The sequence below is a fragment of the Octopus bimaculoides genome, chromosome 13, assembly GCF_046866305.1.
Source record: "Octopus bimaculoides isolate indiv1 chromosome 13, ASM4686630v1, whole genome shotgun sequence".
NCBI classification, from domain to species: Eukaryota; Metazoa; Mollusca; class Cephalopoda; order Octopoda; family Octopodidae; genus Octopus; species Octopus bimaculoides.
Window position 1 is genome coordinate 56372292 of NC_142940.1, and position 14969 is coordinate 56387260.

Below are 14969 nucleotides of genomic sequence, written 5' to 3' on the forward strand. Positions count from 1 at the left end.
ATTAATTTTATCCAGGGTTAGTCTGAAATGGATGAAATAGCTGAGATAAAACTGAAAGCAATACTAATATTTGATGATATTTTATCATCACAATAAGTAAGTAAATATAATAAAATTTTTTAAAAATTCAGAAGAATTTGAAGGTCAGAGGTCAGCTGTTCAGTATTCATCATAACAAGAAGGGACCATCAGCTTATTCACACAACCTATTAAAGATAACAATATCACCCTCAAAATCACACCCTATTGTCTTAGAAGAGGATGGTCACATTGAATAATGTAGATCTAAATATGCTGTCAATGGAATAAAGACAGGTTGGTTACAGGTGAAATGTATTTGATTTGATTGATCTGGGATTAAACATCCATAATTTATGTTGAAAAATGCAGTTTTATTTATGTTTTTTATTTCTTAGAACTGTTGAACCATGTTAGAATTGCCTACAGAATTTGGTCGCCTATGAAACAAGTAAAAGAAGATAAAAGAATTTGATTGTCTGCCTGTAGGTCAACTGAGGTCTCAGTTATTTCCCTTACTCTCAGTCTCAAACTACCAGTTATAGGTGGGTGTGTATGAAGGCATTGTTAAGACGTTCACGGTGCTATCTTGAGGTCTTGCAATTAGATTACACCACACAACACGTTAGACAAGTTGTTCTCTACCATCGTTTTAAGTCGATCAAAGTCTTGTGTAGACAGAAGCCACGAGGAAGCTTGTTGAATGAAGTGCACTTTGTTGTGATTGCCCTAATAGAAGTTCAATATCATGGTTCAAGTTGAATGGTTTCGGTTGGAATTGACTTCAAATTTGAAACTCCTGGGGAGAACTTGGGCATGAATGAGGACTGTGTCTTGGTAGAGTAATTTGTATTCTAACTGAGGATTATGTGATTATGTTACATATGCAAGTGTATATGTAACATATACTAAGTTATATATTCTATAATACAAGGAGCAGATAATTACATTTGTTTAGTTTGTGTGTGTGTGCGCGCGCATGAATAAATATAAGATCCAAGAATCGAGGTGTAGGGAGAATTCTATGTGAAGATTACATTAAGAGTAACAAGTGATTTTGTATAACTCATACACATAGATTATGACACAATGATTAGACGCTTACAAAATCTTTTCTATAATAATATGGACAATCATTACAGGCACAAATTGAGGCTGATCTCAACATGTCCAATCATCTTCTCACTTATCTCCTTAGACAACCTATCCACAGCATTCTATTATTTCTTTCAGCTGGTTCCAGAACAATGTTGACGCTTACCTGGCCTTCAACCTTCTCAATAGCTTCAATTGCAAGGTTTGCCAGACCATCATAGGTACAAGTTGATGTCCTTTGACCAGAATGTTGACGTAAACGAGTCTCTTCCTGATGGATCTCTAATCTGCAAAATGATGACAAAAGTAATGAGAAAAGGGGGCAGATTTATTAAATATGTATACATATCTTCATGTGAATATATATATATATATATATATATATATATTGTAACTGCATATGACTGGTCTATAGCTTGCATCAATTTGTCTAGAAACACCAGTAGATTCTAATAAGTTTCTATCTCCTCATCATACACATCACATTCACATACACACATGAATGGATGTTTGAGATTGTATGTGTATGTATGTATATGTGTGTGTGTATTTGTAAGTACATAAGCAGTTACAACATCAATAATAATATACTTTTTTATAACAACAAAAACCAATTACAACAACAATTTGTAAAAAGGGAATCAAAGAACATTTGTAAAAATTATTTATGTAACAACTTACTTGGAGCCGTGTTGTGTAGATTTGTGGTAGGGAATTACAGAAAAAATGGCTAAAGGAACTTTTGTTTGACTCACAAGTAACACTCTACAATGAAAATTAAACATTATTAGTTTTTTTCATAGGGTCAATGGACAATAACAAAGTAAATGGTTTTGTTAAAAGTAATTTAAGACTGAAATGAAGGTTACAAGTTCAATCTCTACCATCAATAAGAAACTTATATAACACACACACATACCATCACCATTTAATGTCTGCTTTCCATGCTGGCATGAGTTGGATGGTTTGATAGGAGTTGGTAAGGCTGCCCCCCCCCCCCAGCCCCAACAGCTCCAGTCGTCTGTTTTGGCATGGTTTGTATGGCTGGTTGTCCTTCCTAATGCCAGCCACTTTACAGAGTGGACTGGGTGCTTTTTATGCGACACCAGCATCAGTAATCTCTCTCTCTCTCTCTCTCTCTCTCTCTCTCTCTCTCTCTCTCTCTCTCTCTCTCTATATATATATATATATATATATATATATATATATATATATATATATATATATATACATATATACATATACACACACACACACACACACACACACACACACACACACACACACACACACACACACACACACACACCCAGTGTAGTGGACAGTGACAGGAAAAAAGCTCATCCAAATTGTGTGTGTGTGTGTGAGAGAGAGAGAGAGAAGGCATGTGGCCTAGGAGTTAAGTAAGGTCATTTTAATTCCCAGACTGATGCTGCTTTGTGTTCTTGAGCAGAACACTTCATTTCATGCTGCACGAGTTCATTCAGCTGAAAATTGGTAGGCCTTGCAATGGACTGGTATTCCATTAAGGGGGAATGTTGGTCTGCCTGCCTAGCCAACAGAATGGTATCATTTGAATGTTATGACAATGCAGGGAAGTGTATTGTGATCAGTGGTGTATAACAACATCTGATTATCTTATCGATACAGTGATATATATCATCATCATTTTCCATCTTAGTATTTATATATATATATATATATATATATAAACATAATTAAGGGATCACCAAACATTTGCTTCACCACATACCGAAGTATATATATATATATATATATATATATAGATATATATATATATATATATATATAGATAGATATATACATACTGTGGGAAGAAGAGAATCCTAATGAATAAAAAACATGGAGAAATATTTTTCTCTCTTAGACTAAGAGTTTACCTGAAAGATAAGGATTCTCTTTCCCCCTGTGCGATATATGCACCTGTCCCAATTTACTCACTTCACAACACAAACACATTTTTGACTGGCCCCATTGGAGTGACGCATAACCATTCCTAAAACAACATTGACAAATGCTCTATAAAAGATGAATACAGGCATGTTCGAGAAAATAGCAAACTGGGATCTCTAAGCATTATTATTGCATTCTCACAGCATTTGTTAACTCTGAATATCCTTGCCAATCTTGAATATCTTTGCTAACCCTAAATGTTTCTTGCACGTTTTTCATTTAACACTCTTTGTAACTTTCAACACTTCTATGAATTTTTCTCAAAGATGCACTTAAATTCTTGTTCTAAGAAAGAAAACTCCTGATGCATTTCTGAAACCATTAATAATAATAATAATGAGATAATAAAATGTGACAAACCTCTCATCTTTAATTATTCTCTTTTTATGTGGAGTAATGAAGTGTATTTCACCAGATTCTTTCACAACCCCTTCACTGGAGCTACTGGACAGGGAGTATGACTGTCGAGAAGCTCTTTCAGCTGACACAACAAACACAACAAAATCATCATGATCATCATCGTCATTATTATCACCATCATCATCATCATCATAATTAACTACAACAACAACAACATTACCCAATTATTCAATCATTTCAGAAATCCACAGAACCATGAAATCTCTCCTTCCAACCCAATTCAGAATACCACAAAAACTCTCTCAAGCATATCCATCACCTGTAGATGTCCTGGTTTGCCATTCTGATTACACTGGTCTCACTAATCTACAAGATTACTGAAAGATCATGGCTACTGTCCATGTTCCTCTTATGAAAATGGCATTTTAAGTAGGGTGAGATGGCAGGTGAAACCAGGTTGTGGCTATTACTCCCAGGGAGTCTAACATTGGTGGCATGTTTATCTTCTTTATCTATTTGTGGGGAATGCTATACTGTCACACCTCTCAAGGCTAGGTGGACTGTTCCTTTTTGTGGAACCTACTTAGATCTAAGTAGACTGGGCTGTTGATATGATCTTGGCCAGGAACAGTACAGTGAACTATACCACTTAGTGGTACCTACACACAGCAAGGTCAATGAACTGTTGATAGTATCATGGTTATGATCACAGTTCAGTGAACCATACTACACTGTTGTACCTACTTGCAGCAAAGCAGACTGCTGATAGTTAAGTATCTTGGTCACGGACACTGTAGAGTGAACTATTCTGTCGTGTGGTACAAATGGGTGACTGATCAATTTGTAATTAAATATCTTGATCAAAGACATAGTACAGTTGACTTGGTCATGGATAAAATACAGTGAACTGCACCACTTAGTGGTATCTATGTACAGCTAGGTAGACTGCAGGTTGAACATCTAAGTGTGCTGAGTACAGTTGTCTTGGTTATGAACACAATACCGTTGACTACATCACACTGTGGCACCTAACAAACTGGACTGTTGTTATTTAAATGTCATGGTCATGGACACAATATAGTGAACTGCACCGTATTGAGGTATCTATTTACAACAAGGTGGACTGGTCATTTGATGGCTCATTGTCATGTTCATAGACACAGTACAGAGAATTATATCACTCAGTGCTACCCTCATGCAGGTAGATATACTGGGCAGTGTCTTTGTAATGGACACAGCAGGAATGCGAACATCTGAACCAGTAGCACATCAGTTAGTTGTGTGATACCCTAACAATTTCTTGAAGAAGCATCAATGAGGCAGCAACAATGAGATGAAGCAACAACAGTCAAAGAAGGACTGGTTACAAGCTAGAATTGAGTTAAAACCATATTATAGCTGTATGGGAAGAGAGCAAGAGTAGGACTCGAGTTGAAAATAATTTGTGAAAAAAAACAAAAGAGTTAGATTAGATGAGGAAACAATCAACATAAGAAATACAATGATTCAAGATTAAGACAGTTGGAAGTATATAACTATATATATATATATATATATATATATATATATATATATATATATATATATATATATATACATATTCATTCAACACATCTCAGAGTGGGAAGACAATTCTATGAACCATGGGCTGTATCCTAATCTTTTTCTCTTTATTGTCAAACATATAAGTCAAACATTCTAAAGACAATTATTTCTGCTAAAATCTTCAAGGATGCTTCTCAGCAAAAAAAGTTGGAATTATAAGATTTTCTCTGTGTGTTTTATCAAAGCATTCTTACCAAATCTCTCTATACTCTCTTTGATACCCTTCATACTAGGAATGGCAGCTGTGGCTTCGGTAGTAAAAGATAGAATCTTCCTCTTCAACAACTTCTCTGAATCTCCAGAATAAGAACTGGCTCTATATAGAAAATGGAGAGAGCACAAATACAGGTAGTACAATTAATATAAAAATATAATTACCAGTATTTAGAAAGTGACAGGTAAATTGAAATGCATATGGAAAAACAGAGATAGATATCATAAACATATAGAGAACAGGAAGGTATTTTGCAAAGGATCCAATCTTAAATAAGAAATTCTGATCCCATTTTGAGATATAAGACTTACAAGACATATCTATAATACAGTCTAAGAGTGGGTCCAAATGGACAATAGTCTTTTTTTTTTTTACATTTCTACAACATTTGAATTCTCTAGCTTTCCACAGTAGAAACTTTAACGATCTGAGATGATGAATTCTTAACTTGAATTTGTTTATAAATGTGTGAATGTATGTCTATTTCAGGGTATATAGGAATTTTATGTACAAATATGCATGTACAGTGAATGCTACTTGAGTGTATGCCTGTAGGTGTCCATATTTACATTCATGTACAGGTACACATGTGTATGCACATGTATGTGAATGAGAGTGTGTGTTTATGAGTAAATTGCACATGTTTAAAAATAGATCTCTGAAAATATATCATTCATAAATTGCATTAATCTACAAACTTTTTCAATTCATTATAATCAATTATTATTAATTTCATTAGGTATCCATTTATTGTAAATTATTCATTCAGTGATCCACTTATTTATCTATAATTACATATTGATCATACTAGTAAGCATGTGTACCTGTTTTTAAATATCAATTATAAAGCAGTTTTGTGAATGTGTGCTTTACTTAACAAGAAATGACATTGTTTTATTACAGTGTCTACCTCTAATTCTTTGATGTTGTATTTCATGGAGAAAATATTTTGCCTGTAATAAATCAAATTCATTCTAAATGCTGGAATCACAAAAAAATATCCTGAAATAATTCAAATGCACTTACAGATTCAAAAATATTCAATTTCAGACAAGCTACTGAATTAGCAAAAGCAAAATTTCTTTACTAAAACATTAAACCTGTAAAATACAATTTGCTCAACAGCTATCCTTAAATTGTAAAATCTTCTTTGGATATCTGGTCTCCTTGATCTTTGCTAGCACTGAGGCCAGTGGTTATTTTTCCTAATGCTCACTGCAATGTAGAAGCCTTTGTGTTATGAAGCTGAAGTGAGGTTTTGAGGATTGAACAATGCATTCAGTATAAAGCACTACATCAGATGGATGGAAGGCCCATTCAAGGAAAGTATACACAACTATACTGCATCATTCAGAAACTTTGAAAAGTAGATTGAGAGAAGGCCACAGGCTATGATATGAAATGGGAGTTATTGGAGAAATGCAAGTCACCCTCTTATGGCAGCAAAAGATGCAGATTCTGTTTAGCAGAAAAGAGATGAATACTTCAGAGCTGTCTCATGACAGGAATGTACCTTTATGCCAAATCATATACATTTAAATCTTGTTTACATAAGCATTTTAGAATACTTGTTCAAACTGCCTTGGAGGAGTAAAACCTTTAATGCTCCCTCTTTCCATTGTTCCTTGCAGTCAGCACTCCATTCTTTTATTCCTTTTTTCCTATGCCCCTCACTCTCTCTCCCTACACTTATAATATTCTGAGCTTTTTGAACTAGATTTCCAAACCGACCTTTATTGTAGTAAGGGGAATAACTCTTCTATTCTTGATCATAAATTACCACAGAGCATTTAGCTCTTAATGATGACTTCAAATTTTGACACAAGGCCAGTTAATTTTAAGGGCGAGTTAGTTGATTACATCAACTCCAGCTCTTGGCCAGTACTTATTTCATCAAACCTAAAAGAACGAAAGGCAGCATTTAGACTGAGAACATAAAAAGCCAGAAGAAATGCTGCTAGGCATTAAGCCTAACATGCTAACCGTTCTGTCAGCGCACCTAATAATGAGAAAATTTTCTTGATAAGCATTATTTTTTACTTCTCTGAAAGGCTTTGCACACAAGTCTTCTGTAACAGCAGCCATTTTCAGCAGTATCCATATTAGACCCATAAATTGTCCGTTTGATGAATGTCAGACATCACTTTTACATGAAACTTGGAGTCACGGACATTGTTAGAAAGATTGTTATTAAATTATATATGCTTGTGTATATAGACACAAATACATATCTCTGCCTTTTGTTCATCATAATCTTGCTCCTTAAATCTACCCATTCTGGTTCTTTTGATGCCATTGCTTTTTCTCACTTTCAGAAACCGATTTCTGGTCCCATTGTTTTCTTTACTGTTCACATTATAAAGTGGTTGTTTGTATGAACAGAGAAAGTGTAGCATTATGAGAAAAGGTAACCAGTACACGCAGTAAAGTGGTTGACATCAGAAAGGGCATCTAATTGTAGAAACTGAGCCAAATGACGTGTATGAGTATCTGGGCTTTGAGCACGATAACTCCCAATGGAAAAGTGACTCAGACTGCTATGGCTCCTCCCACAATGGAGAGTGGACATGAAACAATAAGGATGACACACACAAATGTGTGTGTGTGCATGCGTCTGTGTGTATACACATTCTTTTCCAGGTGATATTGACCTTACAGATTGCCAGCTGTTTCAATGTACTGCCACAATATCTTCACTGTAGGAGATCAGACGAGACCCTCAAGTCATTGTGGCAACATGATGAAACAGTTGGTGTTTCCTTGTTCTGATGTCTCTAACCTAATTCTTACTAAATGCTAGGATAAAAATTAACATTTTACATAAATCTTCCTATAGCAGATTTTTTTTTTCTTTTTCTTATGGATTATTGCCATTTCAAGGAGATTTTCAGTAGACAAGGTATGGCACACACGTCATGTTGAATATAAAAATACCACTCTAGAGCATGTACAACATTTGTTGAGATCTTATGATTGAAAGATCTGTATCATAGTCCCTCTCTCTCTCTCTCTCTATATATATATATATGCACACACGGATACACACATACATCTGTGTGTATGTGTGTGTGTATATATATATATATATATATATATATATATATATATATATATATATAATATATGTAATATATATATACATACACACACACACACACAGATACATATGCATCTATGTGTGTGTGCATACACACACACATGCATCTGTGTGTGTATGTGTATATATATAATTGAAGGCAGCAGAGTTATAGTGTGCAGCAGAATAATTTAATCTTTGACTTGTCATAGATAACATGACAACAAACAGTGATCTTCACATAAACAGGGCAATCACAGGTGACAGATGACTAAAAGGCTATTTCTATGGGGTCCTCCTGGGGCCAACCGCCACAACAGCTGATACTGACCTCATTACCACCGAGACGATGCTTAAGGTATGTGGCTTGAAGAGAAACTAAAGGACTTTTGAAGTTTTGTGTTCCTCAATAACCCAAGCCTTTGTAACAACTACTTCAGGAAACCAGGCAACCACTTGATTATCCACTATTCAGATGAGCACAAATATGAGGCCCATATAGAATTCATACTTACTAGGAAGCAGAATAGAGAGATTGTTGTAAATAGTAAATTTTCTTTAGATGGTGATTAGTGACATTTGAGTAAGAGCTAGATGGACCTTGAGACCCATCACACGTTAGAGAAAGAAGGTATAGTAACCGAAAGGTCTCTCAGACATGCATAGATTCATTAGGAGAAGAGTGAGAGTGAGACCTCTAACATACAGGAAAATAGGGAGTTTCTATAAGAAAACTTGCTATAAACAACAGACCAGGTCTGTAAATAAATCAAAGCATCTGCCAAATAATATTGTCTGATAAACAGATGAAGGCATAAAGAGCGAGAAACATTCTTGGAAAGAATAGCAGAAAGTGGATAGCAAGGAACAATATCAGGTTACAAGAAGAAAAGATAGACACCGAGTATACTTTGCGAGGAGAGAAACAGAAAGTAAGAGCTTTGTCAATGTTTTAGGATATGAAGACTGTAAAGCAATGTGTCATTGTGAATCAGAAAGCCGTTGGTGGATAAAAGCTCCATAATTATAGTGGTGCAATCACCTTCACTGATGCTAAAATAAAAAGAAAGCATGGGAATGCTACTAGAAGAGGTTACTGAATGAGGAGAATGCATGGGAAAGAGAGGGCCTTTGTTAACCAAAAAGAGGAACCAGCAATTGAAATTGATCCCTAAATATATAGTTGAACTTAGACGTTAAAGATAGAGAAAGCCATCATGGCTAGACACAGAGATATTGAAAATATCTATAACATATAAGATAAAGATCCTACTTGAGTCATATAGATTCACAGGACTGGTTTCCCAGTTTCTGTGGTGTATATATTTTTTGCACCTTGATGGGATGCCAGTTTATTGCAGGAAATACTCATTTTTGTCAGCTGAATAGACTGGAGCAATGTGAAATGAAATGTTTTATCGGCTGATCCAAGAATTGAAACCACAATCTTATGATCAGGAGTCCAACACCCTAACCATTAAGTCATGCACCTCCACATTGAAAATATCTAATGAAGACTTGTGCTGTTCATTTGCATAGATGGTAAATCAGTACAGGAAGGAGTGACTCCTAATCACAAACATAACAATATCATCAACAGCTATAAGGGTAAAGTTTAAATATTAGGAAGAAGTAAGTACAGAAGTACCAAACTAATTAGGAAGAAAAATTAACTTAGATGAAATGCAGATCAGATTTATGCCAGGGTGGTGTGCCACTGTTGCTCTTTTCCTAGTGAGACAACAAGAGAAAGTTCAAAATAAATAGTGAGACAAACTTAGCATACTTAGAGAAGACACTTCATAGAGTATCACATCGTCTTCTAGTGGCTGCTAAGGAAACTGGCTGAAGATGAATGACCTATGAGGGCTATTCAAACCATGTACAGGTATACTGTGATGTATTTAGTGATGTATTCAGTGAAGAATGTATCATGCAAGCAGGTGGCCATCATGTTGCTATTCTCAGACCACTTTTGTTTATTAGAGTTCTCCAGGCCATAACAGAAGAATGTAAGACCAGTTGTCTATGAGAACCTCTGTATGCTGATGACCTAGTTTTCACAGTTATAAATCTGCCCAAAAATTGAAGAACAAATTTCATATTCAGAAGGAAAGCCTAGAAATGAAAGCTCTTAAAGTAAAGCTAGTAGAAGAAGGAAAAAAAAAGTTTTAGTTAGCAAGAAAACACAACAAATGATTCTACAGCCATCTTGGAAACGACCATGCTCAATATGACAAAAAGATGAAGGCAGTAATTTCATATAATGAACTAAAATTAAACAGCAAAATGTAGAAGAGATGCACTGGGATTATAGGTAGACTGATGAAGACAGATTTCCTATACAGCACATGCTTAGGAGTAACCATAAACTAAATGTTTTTTTGATTGCTCAGAGTACTCTAAAGATGTAGTTAATTGCTTCTGTTACCTAGATGACATAATTAGAAGCTGAGACAGGTATACCGAAAGTACAGTAGTCAAAATAAAAACAAGGAAAAAAAGTTCAGGGCAGACTGAATGATGCTTAGCAGATACAAAAAGAATAGTTAACAATAAGTGTACTCATAAATTAAATTTTTTGAAAGCTTACAGTGTTCTGTACTAAAATAGTTAATAGCGTCTGTTATCTAGATGACTTAATTACTGTTATCGAGATAACATAATTACTCTAGACACAGAAAACATAGTGGTTAGAATAAGAGCAAGGAGAAAAAGTTTAATTTATGAGTACACTTATTGTTAATTATTCTTTTTTGTACCTGCTAAGCATCATTCAGGCAACAAGAGTGAAGGACAGATTGTAAGATGATTATGTATGGACTACAATACTGTATGGTTGTGAAACAGGGACACTGACTTCTAAGGATGAGTGAAAGTTGGAAAGAAACGAAGTTATTATGTGAAACTGGATGTGTAATGATAGCGATGCATGAATGATTGTGCACAAATCATCCAATCATCATCATCGTTTAACGTCCGCTTTCCATGCTAGCATGGGTTGGACGATTTGACTGAAGACTGGTGAAACCAGATGGCGACACCAGGCTCCAATCTGATTTGGCAGAGTTTCTACAGCTGGATGCCCTTCCTAACGCCAACCACCCAGAGAGTGTAGTGGGTGCTTTTACGTGTAGAGAGTAAGAGAGAAGAATGAGCAGATGGCAAAGAATAAGAAGTGGTGAAAGCCATTCCAAGGAGTTGTACCTCAGAAAGGAGATGACCAAAAAAAAAAAAAATACAACCAGGGGCAAGAAGCTGTGCTGGGAAAGATTTATTCGATCATTCAAGTATGGAAAAATGATGATGCACACATGTAGCACCATGTAGTACTGGGTTTGAATTATTGAGTGGCACCTGGGGCATGTGTCTTCCATTGTAGTTTAGGCTGACCAGTGCCTTGTAGTCCAGTACAAAATTCAGTCCTTGTTGCAATTGTGGCAGCTTGTGTGCCTCAATGACCCTGAGAACTTTGCCAGTGGAGCTAAGGCCCCTTGTAAAACTGCCCAAGCTGGATAGGTCAAAGGGAAGAGGTCAGACTAATATAGACCATCCCAGAGATAAGGAGTTTGCAAAGGGCCAAAACCACTACTTATACAAAATTAAAAAAAAGTCACAGAAACATGATGCAGTACAGCAAAATCTGAAAGGAAGATGCAAGGAAAAAAAAACAAAAAACAAGGATCCGACTAGAGAGAAGCAGAAAAAACAGACTAAGCCGAGAACAAAGTAGAAAAGTTATTGACTCCAATAGGAAGTGAAAAGCTTAAGTAACAGCTTGAAGTCTTAGGTATAACATATGTGAATAAAAATAAAATGAAAGATTGCAGCAAGAATATCTATGATTAAAGGGTAATTGTCCTTCAAATCACACCATTTGGTCTTAAAATAAAGGAAGAAATATTGTACAATGTAGTTCCTGATATAAGAAAAGATGAGGCAGTCATGGATGGGAAACCTTTCATCATAGGTTTGCACAACCTGGGTTGACCTAGGGCTAAACAACAACAGTTGCTTGGATGGAAACAGTAAACTGTTGGGAAAAATATCCCCCCACCCTCTGGGCGGTTCATAAAATAAATACCAGACATATATTGGTATATAGGTAAAACTGATCCCACCTCCTTCCAACTCAAACTTTCTACCAAATCTAAGAGTCATAACATTATCATTAACGAGAGAGAGAGAGAGAGAGAGAGAGAGAGAGAGAAAGAGAGAGAGAGAGAGAGAGAGAGAGAAAAAGAGAGAGAGAGTAGTGCATGCCATCAAAGTGATACTGGGGTACAAATATACAAAGCCCAATATACTCATTATGACAATCCATTTGACAAGAGTACACCAGGACACATGCATTACAACCATATGTGCACTTATATCAAGATAAACAGCACATGACCTTGCAGGTGGGGCCCAGTGAGAATTTTCTTCAGGTTGAGTAGCCCATCCCCACTCAAAAGAATGACAAACAAAACACCCATGTTTCTAGAGATGAATTATTCAAGCTCCAAAGAATTCCTCTCAACACATAGCTACGATGCGCCCTCACTACTCTTGCTCACGATCAGATGTGCACATATCATCAACCACCAAAGGAAATGATCAACTGGTTTAAGGTCAAGCAACTGACAAGCAAATCTGTGGTATTGAGCAGAATATCTGCTTCAGTTCATCTTTTACCAACAAAACAAAACATGTACATGATAACACTTCCAATCAGCCAAGATCAGAAGCCATGAGAGCCTGGTACTGCATTAGGGTAATTATCATTATCATCAGATAAAGCAATTAAGAGTATGAAGACCGGGAAAGCCCCCGGCCCATCAGGAATCACTGCAGAGATGCTCAAAATATCTGGCAGTGTTGGCTATAGCCTAGTCACCCGTATTACGAACCAGGTGATACACGAAGGAGTCATACCCTATGACTGGTGTAGCAGCATCATAGTCAACTGCTACAAAGGTAAAGGGGACGCTTTAGATACAAATAATTACAGAGGCATCAAGCTGTTAGATCAGGTTATGAAAGTTACAGAGAGGGTCATAGCCCAACTAATTAGGGAGCGAATCAATTTAGATGAGATGCAGTTTGGGTTCGTGCCAGGTAAAAGCACTACTGATGCCTTATTTCTAGTGAGACAGTTGCAAGAGAAATACCTAGCTAAGGATAAACCTCTGTACCTGGCTTTCGTTGACATGGAGAAAGCCTTTGACAGGGTCCCCCGATCCCTTATCTGGTGGTCAATGAGGAAACTTGGGATAGAAGAATGGCTAGTGAGAGCTGTGCGAGCCATGTACAGAGATGCTGCCAGTAAGGTGAGGGTTGGAAATGAGTACAGCAATGAATTCCGGGTAGAGGTAGGGGTCCACCAAGGTTCCGTCCTCAGCCCCCTATTATTTACCATAGTCCTCCAGGCAATCACAGAGGAGTTCAAGACAGGTTGCCCCTGGGAGCTCCTCTATGCTGATGACCTTGCCCTAATTGCGGAGTCACTATCAGAACTAGAGGAGAAGTTTCAGGTGTGGAAGCAAGGTCTAGAATTGAAGGGCCTTAGAGTCAACCTAGCTAAAACCAAAATCCTAATAAGTAGGAAGGTAGATAAAACACAAACCCCTTCAGGTAGATGGCCCTGCTCAGTATGTAGAAAAGGAGTAGGTAGTAACTCTATAAGATGTACCCGGTGCAAGCTATGGACACATAAGAGGTGCAGCAACATCAAAGGCAGGTTAACTAGCAAGTTAGTTTTTGTTTGTGGCAGATGTTCAGGTGCAATAAAGACTGCAAACAAACAGGAAACAACTTCTATCTCATTCCAGGGTGAAAAACTAGAGGTAGTCGATAGCTTCCGCTATCTGGGCGACCAAGTTAGTAGTGGGGGTGGGTGCGCTGAAAGTGTAGCTGCTAGAATAAGAATAGCCTGGGCAAAGTTTAGAGAGCTCTTACCCCTGCTGGCGACAAAGGGACTCTCACTCAGAGTAAAAGGCAGACTGTATGACGCATGCGTACGAACAACCATGCTACATGGCAGTGAAACATGGGCTGTAACTGCTGAGGACATACGTAAGCTCGCAAGGAATGAAGCCAGTATGCTCCGTTGGATGTGTAATGTCAATGTGAATACCCGTCAGAGTGTAAGTATCTTGAGAGAAAAGCTGAACATTAGAAGCATCAGTTGTGGCGTGCAAGAGAGACGATTGCGCTGGTATGGACATGTGGTGAGAATGGAGGAGGATAGCTGCGTGAAAAAGTGCCACACCCTAACAGTTGAGGGAACCCGTGGAAGAGGTAGGCCCAGGAAGACCTGGGCTGAGGTGGTGAGGCAAGACCTTCGTACATTGGGCCTCACCGAGGCGATGACTACGGACCGAGACCTTTGGAAATGGGCTGTGCGTGAGAAGACCCGGCAAGCCAAGTAAGATCGTTGCCAGTGCCCCTGGACTGGTTCTTGTGCGGGTGGCACATGAGATGCACCATTTTGAGCGTGGCCGTTGCCAGTACCGCCTGACTGGCTCCTGTAGGATTTTCGAGCGAGATCGTTGCCAGTGCCCCTGGACTGGCTTGTGCGGGTGGCACATAAAAGACACCATTTCGAGCGTGGCCGTTTTCGTGCGGGTGACACGTAAAAGCACC

The 14969-nt window shown here is 37.4% G+C and overlaps 1 protein-coding gene across 13 annotated transcripts in view; it reads right to left on the reverse strand.

Moving 5' to 3' along the window:
• LOC106881557 (CDK5 and ABL1 enzyme substrate 1) overlaps positions 1 to 14969 on the reverse strand; it is a 75291-nt gene that overhangs the window by 17812 nt on the left and 42510 nt on the right. For 8 of the 13 annotated variants that reach the window (XM_014931998.3, XM_089362055.1, XM_089362052.1 and 5 more), the window contains 4 exons: positions 5247 to 5368; positions 3448 to 3568; positions 1795 to 1878; positions 1280 to 1400 (listed from right to left, as the gene is read on the reverse strand). In XM_014931998.3, the coding sequence (XP_014787484.1) occupies positions 1280 to 1400; positions 1795 to 1878; positions 3448 to 3568; positions 5247 to 5368 (448 nt within the window). Of the gene's footprint in view, positions 1 to 1279; positions 1401 to 1794; positions 1879 to 3447; positions 3647 to 5246; positions 5369 to 14969 lie in introns of all 13 variants that reach the window. The other 5 variants (XM_052972506.2, XM_052972504.2, XM_052972503.2 and 2 more) reach the window with 1 other exon arrangement.